At 44.1% G+C, this 13,578-nt stretch overlaps 1 protein-coding gene across 1 annotated transcript; it reads left to right on the forward strand.

Moving 5' to 3' along the window:
* Positions 1-1,627: 1,627 nt before the first annotated feature.
* Positions 1,628-11,148, forward strand: ccdc3b (coiled-coil domain containing 3b). Its single transcript, XM_056581176.1, has 3 exons — positions 1,628-2,353; positions 5,721-5,895; positions 9,821-11,148. The coding sequence occupies exons 1-3, from the start codon at positions 1,995-1,997 to the stop codon at positions 10,112-10,114; spliced, it is 828 nt and encodes a 275-aa protein (XP_056437151.1). The 5' UTR covers positions 1,628-1,994; the 3' UTR covers positions 10,115-11,148.
* Positions 11,149-13,578: the final 2,430 nt, after the last annotated feature.

Genomic DNA, 13,578 nt, shown 5'->3' on the forward strand with positions numbered 1-13,578 from the left:
CAAATTAACCACACATGCAAGAATGTCGTGGTGCCGCTTGGGGGCGCCAAAGGTAGTTTTAATGGTTGATCCAAACAGGTTTTTAAAGGTCCCATGGCATGAACATTTCACTTTATGATATTTTCTAACATTGATATGAGTTCCCCTAGCCTGCCTATGGTACCCCAGTAGCTAGTAAAGGCGTTAGGTGTAAAAAGAGCACTAGGTATCCTTCTCCGCCTTTGAAAAATGAAAGCTCAGGCGCTCCAATTTCGAATTTGGCCCCATATGTCGTCATAAGGTGCCAGGTTACCTCCCCTTCTCTGCTTTGCCCGCCCAGAGAATTTGGCCCGCCAATGAGACAATGAGCTACGACTGTTGTACAATTCTTGGTTATTGGGATAACCGTTCTGCTGTTGGTGTTATTGCGCATAACAAGTCGGGTTCTATGACGTCTCTGGTAATTCCACAACGAGACTCGTAGTGGGGGTTATCTCAGCCATGGTTGAGAAGGAATTGGGGGAAAGGAACTATGGCTTTGACTCCCTGAAGTACTTGCACCGCGACATGGTGGAGAAAGGGATTGTTGCCCGCGATTGTCTCTCCCGCTGGAGCCCCGCTGCCCGCTGCCGGGGCACCACGCCTCGGCGCGGGCAGCGAGGCTCCGGCGGGAGACAATCGCGGGCAACAATCCCTTTCTCCTCCATGTCGCGGTTCAGTCTACTTCAGCTTTTGGCCATGATAATATATATTATATGACATAGATATCTATGCATAATATGATATTATTTAGATGTAGAGCTCCATGACTCCCGCCGGAGCACCCAGACTATTCTAGAATATTTACAGAACACGGCCAAAGGCTGTCTGCACCTCGCCATTGCAATACATCCACTGTAAACATGAGCGCATGGTACCCTGGCGGCAAGCTGCTCAGAGCCACACCCCCAACCCCCACTGGCTTACCCAGTGAGCCTGCTTGTCCTCGACAGCACTACTATTTGATATGTCCCCAAGTGCAAAGCACATTGCTTGTGAAGTAAACTTGACATCATTATAAAAAAGTATTAAATACTGCGATTCACTGAACTATAAGGTATCCTTGGGGAACTTCCGAATCTTTTCATCAAAGTCTAGTCTTAAGACTTAAATGATCTATATCAATACAGATAACTACCAGCACATACTGGCTAACAAACACTCACCTCTGCATTCTACCCTTTCAAACAGGGGTACTGTCTGGCACCTTTACTCTTTCCCTCATCTGCTCAGGGACCTGCAGGATGGCCCTTGCTGCGATGGGCCCTGAGTTGATGGTGTGTCTGTCTGTCTGTCAGTCTGTCTGTCTGTGTGTGTGTGTGTGTGTGTGTGTGTGTGTGTGTGTGTGTGTGTGTGTGTGTGTGTGTGTGTGTGTGTGACTGTGTGTGTGTGTGTGTGTGTGTGTGTGTGTGTGTGTGTGTGTGTGTGTGTGTGTGTGTGTGTGTGTGTGTGTGTGTGTGTGTGTGTGTGCGTGCGTGCGTGCGTCCGTGGGTTTGTGTGTGTGTGAATATATTTTAGTGCCACGAGGGGGCGTCAAATGCCCTCATTTTTAATTGCTAATCCAAATCAGTACTGTATCATGTATTTTACTTTCTAAAGGGATCAGGGTGACTCATTTCAGTCATCATCTAAATGCTCCCTGATAGCACAGCGGTGTTTGGGGAAACTTTAGCTCGGGCTGCTGCGCTAGAATCACAAATATGAAAATGTGTCGGATACGCGAGGGGCTGATTAGATGCTGGTTAGTGTAATCAGACTAATCTTTTTTTTAGCGTTAAAGTGGACTGGAGGAAGACAAAGGGACCCGTTTTACATCCCGTTGTGTTTCTGTTCACATTTATTTCAATTGTTTCTTCTATTTAATCAGCGCTATTGGATAGAAACCCCGCGGGTCGCCGGACGGTTGCAGAACCTTAATCATCCCCAACCGTGTAGGAGACTTTCCTTAGTGTGTTAAAGTTAAATGATCACTGAAGATGTGGATAATTGTAACGTTTATCTTAGCAGTGGTGCATGTGGAGGTGGGCCTTGGGTGTCAGCTGGCCGGGGACTGGAGACCCCAGACCGAGGCGTGCCGCGCTGAACTCGCGGAGATCATCGTGTTCGCCAAGGTGCTCGCGCTGCACCAGGAGTCGTACAGCGTGTACAACTCTCTTCCCTGGAGGCACGACCCGGATCTGTTTTACACCGCCGAGGTGGAGCTGCTCTGCGACCAGGCCTGGGGTAGCATGCTGGAGATCCCCGCCGGGTCCCGGCTCAACGTCACCGGGCTGGGCTACTTCCAATGCTTCACCTACAGCGTCACAGAGAACAACTCCTATTATTTCTTCCTAAGGTAAAACAAACCCGACAAGCTTTGCCCTGCATTCGATCGCCACATTTTGAATATTGAAATGTTGAAATATACTTGTATATTGTAATACATGTGTTTCTTGAGGCTACCCCCACCACCCAGGATGATAAATACATGCATGAATCTGCTCAACGTAAGGGTTTCAACCTCATCCTATTGGTAAATGAACAGGCCTTCATGTGGAATGTGCAATGCTGGGTACAATTCTGAGTCAGAGTGTTGCTGACCCAAACTTTTCGTCAAACTAAATGTCTACTGCTGAAACACCTTGTTGATTGATTTCCATCATGCTGATATGTCTACTGCTGAAACACCTTGGTCGATATATTTTCATCATGTCCGATTGTTTGCCCTGCCCTACTTCATGTAACTAAACATCTGGCTGCCATGAATGTTGAATATTTGGGTAGCGAATTTATTTGGCCATGTTTCAATGCGTGTGTGTGTGTGTGTGTGTGTGTGTGTGTGTGTGTGTGTGTGTGTGTGTGTGTGTGTGTGTGTGTGTGTGTGTGTGTGTGTGTGTGTGTGTGTGTGTGTGTGTGTGCGCGTGTGCGTGTGCGTGCATGTGTGTGTCCTGTGGTAGAATTGTATAGGCCTAACCCTAAATAACATGAACCCCATTTGGAGAAGAGAAAGCGTTTTGATGATTGCAATAGCAGTGATGAGGGATTAAAGGGTTCTTATAAACTGTAACCTTCTCTCACACTATAGCCTATCCACTAAAATAGAATTGGTGAACTCCTCAGCACATCTGTATCGTTTAATCTTTGGTCGATTTGGTACCCGGGAGGCAAGGGATCGTTGTTATGACACAAACACAAAAGCATATTTTTGTTTCAATATGCATTTGTTCTTGTGGACCAAGCTCTTTCCATAGGACCTCGCCCGGGCTGCGTCGCAGCCTGCAGGATAACAGAGCAAGGCAGATTGGAAGTAGAGCTGAAGGAGTCTGAACTCCAGTGTTAGCCTGACAATGGCTTTTGATATGATGGCCTCCTCCTCCCTCTTACATGCGTCAGCGTCCTGAGTCAAACTCATCAGGACCCATAGAACTCATGTGTCAGCCGGTCGGCTGGGTAACCCTACAATAAAGGCTCAGGCTTGCAAAGGCATTCAGACGCCCACCTTCACCACGGAGGTCCTCTTTCAATTCCATAATGGGGCCTGAAAAATGGCCAGGAACATTTGGAGGATGCAGTGAATTCTCAGACAGGCACATATTCACAATTCACAGTGTGAATGATGAAGGACGTCAGCGAGAGGTTTTCGGTCAGGGTTTTATGAGTAAGAGTACCATGCTAGGTATGGTGTGATGACCTCACTTTGAAAGGGGGTGGTGTAGGGTTCCAAGGAGTTTAAGTCCCAGCCAAAAGTCTTGTGGGTTTGACCCCTAATGTTTACAAAGTAAGCCTGTATGCATCCTTGGTACGCCAGCTTCTCCATGAGATTTATCTTCACTGTTGTTACAAGTGTACTACGGTCATTTAGGACAGACAGTGCAAACTCAACAGCAAGCAACGGGATGAATCTCGGAGGCAGGGTCAACTTAAATCAACGAGTCCATGCAAACGTGCAATCTTTTTTTGCATATTTGTTTTCAGTCAGCAAGACAAAGTCCAACTGAGTCAAAAGAAAAAACACAGATAAATCTGAAAAATAAAAAATAAATCCTACACATAGAGTGTTTTATTGTTTTCATTTGCAACACTGAGAATAAGGCCTTGGATCAAAAAGCAAGAGTTTATTCATTTGCTCTGTAATCTCCAGTGAGTTCCATTTCCTGCGATAAAATATCCCCAAAAACATCTTCCCAGACCAAAATAACCCTCCCCAATCAATCACTGATAAAAAGCCCTGAGCCAGTGTTGGTCAGACTGAAGCACGGAGGAAAAATACATGTTGGGGTCTCCCAGTGGACCGGGAAGGAGCCGTCGGTCTGTTGCTTCCTAGTCTGTAATTTACTCCCTTGAGATTAAGACCAGTGTCAGGAGGTCAGGCCAGCTAGAAAGAAAAACATCAGCTTTCATTTAAAGGAGTTAAAAATACCTCAAGTGTTTATGAATGTGGCATGGAGATATTTTCAAAATGCCACAAGTGGTTTCTGTATTTTATAAAAGGGTTACCATTTTCTCTGTTGGATAATGGGAGATTGTGTGCTACATTTGTGTTGGGAGTATACCATGATTGTTGGGTTCATGTAGTCTTGTGTGTGAGATGCTGTTGGAGGAGTTCATGAGACTTGTTATAACCAATAAAGATCACACTGCACCCCTTCGTGATGCACAACTTTCAACACAATGAAGTCATAGCTTATCTGAGTTGCGAGGTCTAGAAATTTGATTTGTATTATGAGAAGCCCCACAAGCCAAAATAAAACAATTAAGGATTATACAAACATGGAAAACATAGGAAGGTGTGTTTGTATATTTCAAGTATAGTAAATCAAGTATACAAACACTCAGCCTGTGTGTGCTCAAACACACGTGCGCCCTGCATTCATTTACACACACGTACTACGCACAGATTCAAATGCAAACACACAGACACACACATGTACACCCGCACGCACTCATACACACACCCAGGCTTGAGAGACCCAGAGTGATGATGGACTGGACAGGGTTAGTCAAGCTTTTGATGTCCCACAAGGGACCCTAGATGGGATCCAGATGGATGGGAGCCATGCTGCTTCTAAGACTTCCTCTCCTACTCCCTCTATAGTGGAGGAGAAGATATGTACCAGGCAGAGCCTATTCACATGAAGGTCTCTGCCTTACCCTCATCCAATGCCATTAAGCTTCTAAATAAAAACTTAAATTGGCTATACGTTTGTTTTAAATGTTTGGTGAGGAGTATTATCACACTACCTGCTTTGCATTGCTTACATTGCTTAAACTTGTTGTGTTAACCTTCACCTAGATGAATGCCCCCAACAAACAAATGTCACTCTTTTTATCTTACTCTTGACTGAATCTTATTTTTAAGGAAAATAATATAAAAAAGGCATCATTTGAATCTACACACTGAAATTCCAGATACGTTGTGCACTGTTACACAAATATATGGAGAGGTAATTTTTTGAAGAAATACACACATTTGTGCAATGATTTCAACACATTGTCGAACGAGACTGAATGGGCCTCTAGAGGCAGAACCAGTTAATAATGATTCATGCATGGAATGGTGTTCCTGCTTCCATCCAAACTTTTACCACTATTCAGTTCTTATTGACGTACTGTATGTTTCTCACATGCACTGGGTGTTACTCTGTGCATGAATTTTATGCACGTATCTATGCAATCACTTGCAATCCAACCATCTCCATAACTACCTGCCGATTCCCCCCCAGGATGGATGAGAACTACAGCATCCTTCCCCATGGGGTCAACTTCCAGGACCCCATCTTCCCCGACACGGCCGAGAGCCACCACATGTTCTCCAGCCTCTTCCAGTTCTCCAACTGCACGGCCGGGACGCAGGTCCACACCTACAGCCCCGAGTGGGAGGCTCAGGAGGACAGCAGGGTGAGAAGCACAATGGTCGTCTGAACCGCTAAAGTATTGAGTTTCACATTCAGAGGATTTAGTAGCACTATCTCGGCATTGACATCGCTCCGTCTTCCCTGCTCTGCCTTCCTTCTATGTCGCTGATTATTTGGAAGAGAAAACAATCCAAAATAAATCAGGATCTCTCTTGGAAAAGATGATAAAAATGTGGTTCAGTTTTCCATTAATGACCCCTCTACCGGGGACTCTGATTACACTCAGAGCCGTATGAGCTGACCCAGACAGCTGGTTCATGTCATGCTTAGGGTTCTCCTGAACTAAAGAAAAACACGTTTGTTTTAACTTCCTCTACGCAAGAACGGATAATAGACTTGACATCAACCTTTGCGTGATCGCCTCATGCAGCGTCCAATGCATGAGTATGAAGTTGGTGAAACCTGCCTGTGCTGTGGTGAGAATCAACCACCAGCTCTGCTGAATAGAAACATGCCTTAAAAGCTTGTTCCTTACAAACACTTTTATTTTTCTCTTTTGGCTCAGTCAAAAAGAACTCCCAACAGCAACAAACCATTAAACACAACTTTATGGCAACAGTACAGCAGCATCTTATCAGCCATCTTATAACAACTGTCAATAATTATGATGCATGCAGTGAACATATTTGGATCTTCTCATGCTCAGCGTTTTGTAATGGCTGGCATGCTGTACAGATTAAGAGTTACCAGACTCTGGTGAACAGTTGTAGTGCAGAGAAACATCTGCCTCCTCTTATGAAGTCCCTTATGAACCAGAAATTGGTTCACCATCCTGCAAAGGATGCACAGGTTTTCCAAAATGTCCTTGATTTCTTTATGACATTTGGGATTGATTATGGATTATAGACATGAATAGGAATGGAAAATAATTAGGGTTGTCTGGTACAACATCCCCTGGTTAATCCTATTCCTACAATTCTATCCTTGCCTTCATGATGAGTTGTTGAAGTTAAGTTTAGTTTTAGAACATTAATACCAGGTAAGCCTTCCATTCCAACAAAAGTATTGGTAATGCTTTGCTTCATTGAGATTGCTGCTTTCCAGTGTTGCAGTAACCACAGAATAGGCAGGTCAATGCTGTATTTCCTCACCGCATCTCAAGCTCCGTCTCTGGGCTTTCCCAAGGCCAATTATCCAAGTATTTGTCCACACAGGAGCTTAGACGGAAAAATACATCAGGGTAGACAGGGATTGAAACCATCTGTAGATTGACTCCTTGAATGAAATTCAAACCTGTGACCGAAGAACACCCAGCTTTCTGTAGCGGGATTCGTGCTAACAAACAGGCATTCTCCTTTGGGAAATAGCTTGCCTCATGGGTGATGTGTGATCACTTCCACAGAGGTAAGACTTTATATTCTTTATAGTGCCTTATTGTGCCGTATAGGTCAGAGATTGCTCAGTTTCAGAGGTCCGTGTGGCATAAGTAATAGCAAGTATGATAAAGCGTGGTAGAAAAAAAAAAGAACTGATACTAATCAGCAATATGGGAAGGCGGCCGGCAGCACATATTTTACATTTCCTCAAACCCTATCCCACAGTTATACGAGTCAAATGTTCTGCCGTGATTCTATCTGACCCATGTGGCAGTACTGGGATCGGAAAAGGAAATCTACACCCATCTGAGAGGCGGCCATGCATTGAGAACCACCTGGCCTTTTCTACAGACGAGAGCCGGGCACCAACTTATTGTAGACTCTGGCAAGAAATGTAGAATAGAAGAAATGTCTTCTTTCTTTCATGTGCACCAATACATGCTGCACTATTTTAAACTAGGAAATCAATATTGGAATTGAGTTCGACTTGGGTTGAGTTGTGTATGTATGTATGTACTGACTCTTGCCTTTAACCTCAGATTGGCTTCGATGCTGTAGCGAAAGTGAGAAAAAGGATCATATCAGATTCAGTTGTTCCTAGCATGGGAAATAGGGTTAGGTTTGGGCTGTTATGATTGGTCGTCAGCCCAAAATAACACTCCGTCAGTGTTTGTATAGTGATCTGGCATATGCCAGTATATGTCATCCTTGCTGATGATTAATGAACAAGCTTTTGCATGATTAATGAAAATCAAAAGGGTCAACAGGTTGTACCAGCATTCACTTCATATAACCTAATTATACGCCAAAGACAAAGGCTGTGTTGCAGGTTAGCCACCACTGTCGATTTCGAGGGTAAATGAAGCACTCAAGATATGTGTATCATTAAAAAATTTCTCCGAAAATGGTGTTAAAGTCCAGTTTTGTCGTTTTTGGATTACAGTTTTTGGTTACTACCAAGGATGCATCCAGTTCTTTTAACGCAATTCGGCGGTGACGTCACGTTGGGGAGACGTGGTGGAAGGTAGCCTCAGCCTAGTACTAGAACTATGGCATCTAACTGGAATGAGGAAGAGGTGGCATGAACCACAAATAACATGCATGATGGCCCGCAGTCGTATCATTTCGAACCTGTCAGACGTGAGAGGGCGAACGATGAATTGCAGAGAACTGATGGCCATGAAAGCCAATTAAATGCATGGTCAGAGGAGAGTGAGTGGAGAGTTGGTGAAGTGTCCTGGTGAGTTTATCATATCAACGAGCGCTGGAGCTAGTCTACGAACAGCAGTGCATACAGTGTAGGAGTGGTAATCGGGAGAGTCAGGAGAATTCCTGGTGAGCCATTAACGTTTCGGGGCCGCCGGGCTGATTACTTCGGGAAACAATATTGCTTTTGTAAAAGTTCCTTGCTGCGCGGTCCGGCAGCCTGAGGTGTGCAACTGCTTCCTCTCACTCACTCAAGACACGCAACACTCACAAACGTCGCAACCAAGTCGATATGTGCAGAGGGGCGTAACTGAGCAGCTCCTCCCCAAGTGGTGTATAGCCCAGGTGGGCCTTGTACTGCGGTTGGTCAGAAAGACGTAACAGCCATGACGACATTGAACTCTCGGGCAGGTTTGAAGAGAGTGGCACGCACGCACGCACGCTCGCACGCACGCACGCACACACCTTGAAGGAGTTTTTCACCTGCTCCGTATCCAGCTTGTTCCACTCTTTGAGCACCCAGGCTACTAGTATGTGACGAGCTGGGGCTCTCATGTTCCCCTCCTGCGGTGTATTACTTTTCCGCATCCCCTGCCATCCAGTTCTCATAAAGTTCATGCAGACTGGCTTTGAACTGTGTAAATCTCTGTATGCTTATGCTGTTGAGAGCTTAAATAAATTGACTATATAAATTGACTAAATTGTAACATTTTTTATATATTTCTATATATTTAGCTATCTAGCTATCTGGCTGTCTGCCTCTCTATCTGTATATCTGTCTATCTATCTGTCTGTCTGTCTGTCTGTCTGTCTGTCTGTCTGTCTGTCTGTCTGTCTGTCTGTCTGTCTGTCTGTCTGTCTGTCTGTCTGTCTGTCTGTCTGTCTGTCTGTCTGTCTGTCTGTCTGTCTGTCTGTCTGTCTGTCTGTCTGTCTGTCTGTCTGTGTCTGTCTGTCTGTCTGTCTGTCTGTCTATCTATCTAGGCAATCTATATATCTTTGTATTTATCTGTATAATCTGCTGAACACTCTCTTACTAGTTTCTCTTTACGCGTCTCAAGGGTCTCAAGGCGGACTTCGGTCTGTCGTCTCCCCAACGTGACGTAATGCAATGCATTGTGGGGGAAATGAGAATCAATTACAAACCGCTAAAATAGTACTTATCTTTTTGTATTACATTCCGTTTTGTGATACCCAACAACATCAAATACAATGGATAACAGTTGAAAAGTTTATTACCAACAAGCAAATTGTGCAAATTCGTTGGAAAATGAACCATGCAACACGGCCTTTAATTCAATATTTACATTGGCCCAATTGGCCCCTTACACTGAACCATCTGCATGAATCATTGGCCAATCATAAGTAATGGCTCTTTCTTCTGGGCAGCTGCTCTGCTCGGCAGTGCAGAAGGCCCTGTTTGAGGAAGAGGAGGAGGTGAGGACCCTCTCGGTGAAGGTGAGGACCCTGGAGAAGGCCAACGGACACCTGAGGGAGAAGGTGAAGACCCTGAAGCGACTGCTGCGGCAGGCCAGGCAAGAGACCACCGTCAAGGAACAGCAGACCCACAGCCTCAAGCAGCTCTACCAGGCACACCCTCAGGCCCACCCAGACCAGGACACCCGCCAGGACCAGGGGACCCCCCGGCTCAAGAAGGGCCTCACCAAGACCTTAAGGGACTAAAGTACCACACTCACTCTGTGTTATCGCTGTTTTTTAACAACCCCGGCTGTGTCTTTCAAAGAGCATCTTAGACACCTAGGAGGGACATTTAGGACTGTTTGTTATGTAATGTCCGTGCATTCAGTAAGATGAATAAGGTCCTGCCATTGGTTTGGACTGTGTGAGCCTCTGATATGGGGAGTGAATCACTTTGTTGGTCCTCCAGTGCACTACTTTTATATTCTTATACTTTTGTTGCTGATGCTTACATTCATATCATTTCATAGTAGGATTAACTGAAGCAACATTTGATCTTATGTCATTATACACGTTATAAACAAACAAAAATACTTAAACATTTCTCGAAGGATTGAGCCATGGTGGGATTTCAAAGAAGGAGCTCTAGGCTGATGGATTCGTTGAAGGATTTGGATGTCCTTATTGGAATATCATTTTTTTATTTTTTCTGTGCTGGACACATGTATGTTATGTTGTGCTAGCATTTATACGAAATTACTATATGTTTGATTTGCAGGATCAAAATCCACACTTCTTTTTCTGAAAATGTGATGCATTGTGGTACTGGCGGGCGTTGTGTGTAGCAGAAGGGTCCATCCAGGGTTTTATTAAGGTCGTTATCTGGATGTGCCACTCTGCATCACGAGAAACCATACATGGGTGAGGTGAGGTGTATCAGGGACCAGGTTCAATCACAACAGAGTCCTTTTATGGTCCAGTAATGTTCTCATGCTCCCTATAGTTTAACCATAATTAATTGAACCCATTACTATTTAATTTACAGTGGTTATGATTTGTTCAAAGTATGTGAGGGGACAACGATGTTCATCAGCATACGTTCATATGTAATCCTTTCTGGAGTTACAGTTGACTTCTATCCACACTGGCCTTGTTGTGCCAGTTACTGTACATAGTGCATACAAAAGTCCAGGAAATTGTTTCACTTGTTGAGGTTACTCAGTGTTCTTTTTTTTAAAAGTTGGATTGATTGAATGATATTTTTTTGTCATTAAAATATGGTGCTGAGCACTCAAATACAATACTGTCCATTGTTTGATTAGTCAAAATTGTTTCTTTATAATTTCTTTATTATTATTTGGATGCAAATATAATTACTGAAAATAACATCTTGTTTGCTTTTGAGATGGCTAATGTGTTAGTTTGTATAAATTAATATAAATTACACAACAATTTAATTTCTAAGGTGATTTCCAAGGTGCCGCTATGCTATAAATAATGGCACCTTTGAAATTAGATCAATTTAATCTATTGAATCAAAGCAACTAAGAAAATGTATCTTACTTCCTTCACCTAATTAGTCATTCCATCAGAGCCATTTTAGGGAGTGGACATTGTGGAACAGTAGGGGGCACAACCTCTGTCTGGCCTTATAGCTTTCTGCCGAGTGACCGCCTGGCGGCCACCATCATTCATATCAGTTGAGGATTAACGTGTTCAGATAACAGGACTCTGAGGTGCCAGAGGATTCATGTACAGCAGATTTTTTTTTTTTTTCAGATTCAGAATTATAGCTCAAAAGAATCTCCATGAGAAAACACAGGCTAAGTTCTTCCATGTGTTACCATGTATCATAAACGAGGGAGTAAGAGCAAAGGATGAGGTCCATAGCAAACGAAGAATGGCCTTGGAAAACATACACATTACAACCATCTCTTATCGTCTGCAAAGCTTCTTTATAACCAACGTTTATACGTCCATAAAAAAGTCTTGAGTCTTGATAGAAAGTGTTTCAACTAATTCCTCCCTCTGAGGTTGTATTCATCAGACTTGCCTGCAGCCATCTGTCTAAATCTCGGGAAGGTGGCCAAGGATGATATACACACAATGCTTCGCTCACGTAAACCTTGGCGCGAAACAAATGTGCTAAACAGATGTGACGGTCCCATCCAGGGGATCTGGGCTAGTCGGAGCTACGGTTTATTGGTCTCCTCTGTGCTCCATGTTCCTTTAACATTGCATTGGTCACCAATGCCATGCTATATGATGATCACAGGGATGTCAACGTGGCTGCTTGCGTCTCCTGACCAATCCCTCTGGGCTTGTGTGTCACACATGCAGCTCCATGCTGTCATTTGTCAGATTGTAGGTTAATGCTCCTTGCTGCTGAAAGTCATGGGAAAGAAGAATGCCAAATGTACCACGAATCAGGCACCAGCTTTTCCACCCTGCTTCAGATATGTGATCTGTTGGCAATTAGTGGCATGTTCAGAGTAAAGAGCGTTTTCAGCAAAGCCCGGGAGCAGTGCTGTCTGTGTTTTTAATTAGTCATCCTGTAGTGAGGAAGTACAATGGAGACATGCATCTGAGACGGCACTTGGCATGGCTGAACCTCTTCAAAATACGGTTGGAAAGCAGGCTGCTTGGAAAAGTAAATATTTTTATTTGAGGATTAATGTAAGATATGCATTATTAAATGCTGGTCTGCAATCCCTCAATTCCTTATCAGAACTATGTAAATTGTTTCCTAATACCTAGGGCATCGACGCATTGGATTGCAATACAGAGGGTACAAAACCAGGGAAGCACATTATGTAAGAAGTGTGAGAATGAGGTGTGAGAGATTTACAAGGCAGCATATACAGCGAATCAGCCCAGCCACCCCCACCACTGCCAACACCACTCCCAACTACCAAACCAGTTCAATATGAAACATTTCTGACCACGTTCCTGAGGCGGAACAGGTATTCAAGTGTCACTGGGCCGGACCAGATGTGCCGTGGTGCCACGTCTGATTACTTTTCCACCAGTCTGTGTCTGCTCCAATCATTTTGACGGATGAGTCCCCCCCCCCCCCCCCCCATCTGATCATAATACCATACCCTGCTCTCAGCCCGTATGTTGAGGTCTCGGACCTCAAAGGAGGGAAATACATCATGTTTGCAGGGCGCGCGGGTCAAGTTCAAGAGTCCTGCTTTATATGGTCTAATAAAGTGGTGGCTGCTTTGTAATTAGCACTGAACAGGGCCAGCTGCTGTTGTTCTCACCTGGCTGATTAAACTACAATTGGGATTTTTTTGCAATTGGGATTTCAAAGAAAAAACAAAGCTGATGCTCACAATCACTGACAGTGACTCTAGATCATAAGTCTAGATTCAAATATCTAAATGGCATAACTGCGACTGAATTTCTTATCGGGATAGTGTTTCATTGGGGGATATTCAGTTCTGTTGTTTTACTTATGCCACTCCAACTAACTCTGTGTGATACTGTGAGAGAGCGACTACTGTGTTTTCCACAATCTGAATTTCTGACTGTCTGAATAAATGGTTGTTTCTCTCAGTAACTTTGTTGTGTCCAAGAGAAAAACAGCAAGAATGTGATCACATATGTTTGCAATTAGAGTTGCAGCATTTTGTTGTTTTTTCCCGCTGTCGGTTGCACTCAGCAGCCGACTGTATTTAGCGGTGCCATGTTTTCCATGCAGGATGTTTACAGTGCAGTGCAGT

This window comes from Gadus chalcogrammus, chromosome 1, assembly GCF_026213295.1.
Source record: "Gadus chalcogrammus isolate NIFS_2021 chromosome 1, NIFS_Gcha_1.0, whole genome shotgun sequence".
Classification (NCBI taxonomy): domain Eukaryota; kingdom Metazoa; phylum Chordata; class Actinopteri; order Gadiformes; family Gadidae; genus Gadus; species Gadus chalcogrammus.

Excerpts from the sequence above, each read along its gene's own strand:
- ccdc3b (XM_056581176.1), top strand. The coding sequence starts at position 1,995 with ATGTGGATAATTGTAACGTTTATCTTAGCAGTGGTGCATGTGGAGGTG. Across the intron at positions 2,354-5,720 it reads TCCTATTATTTCTTCCTAAG|GATGGATGAGAACTACAGCA; the intron begins GTAAAACAAACC and ends ATTCCCCCCCAG. Across the intron at positions 5,896-9,820 it reads AGGCTCAGGAGGACAGCAGG|CTGCTCTGCTCGGCAGTGCA; the intron begins GTGAGAAGCACA and ends TCTTCTGGGCAG.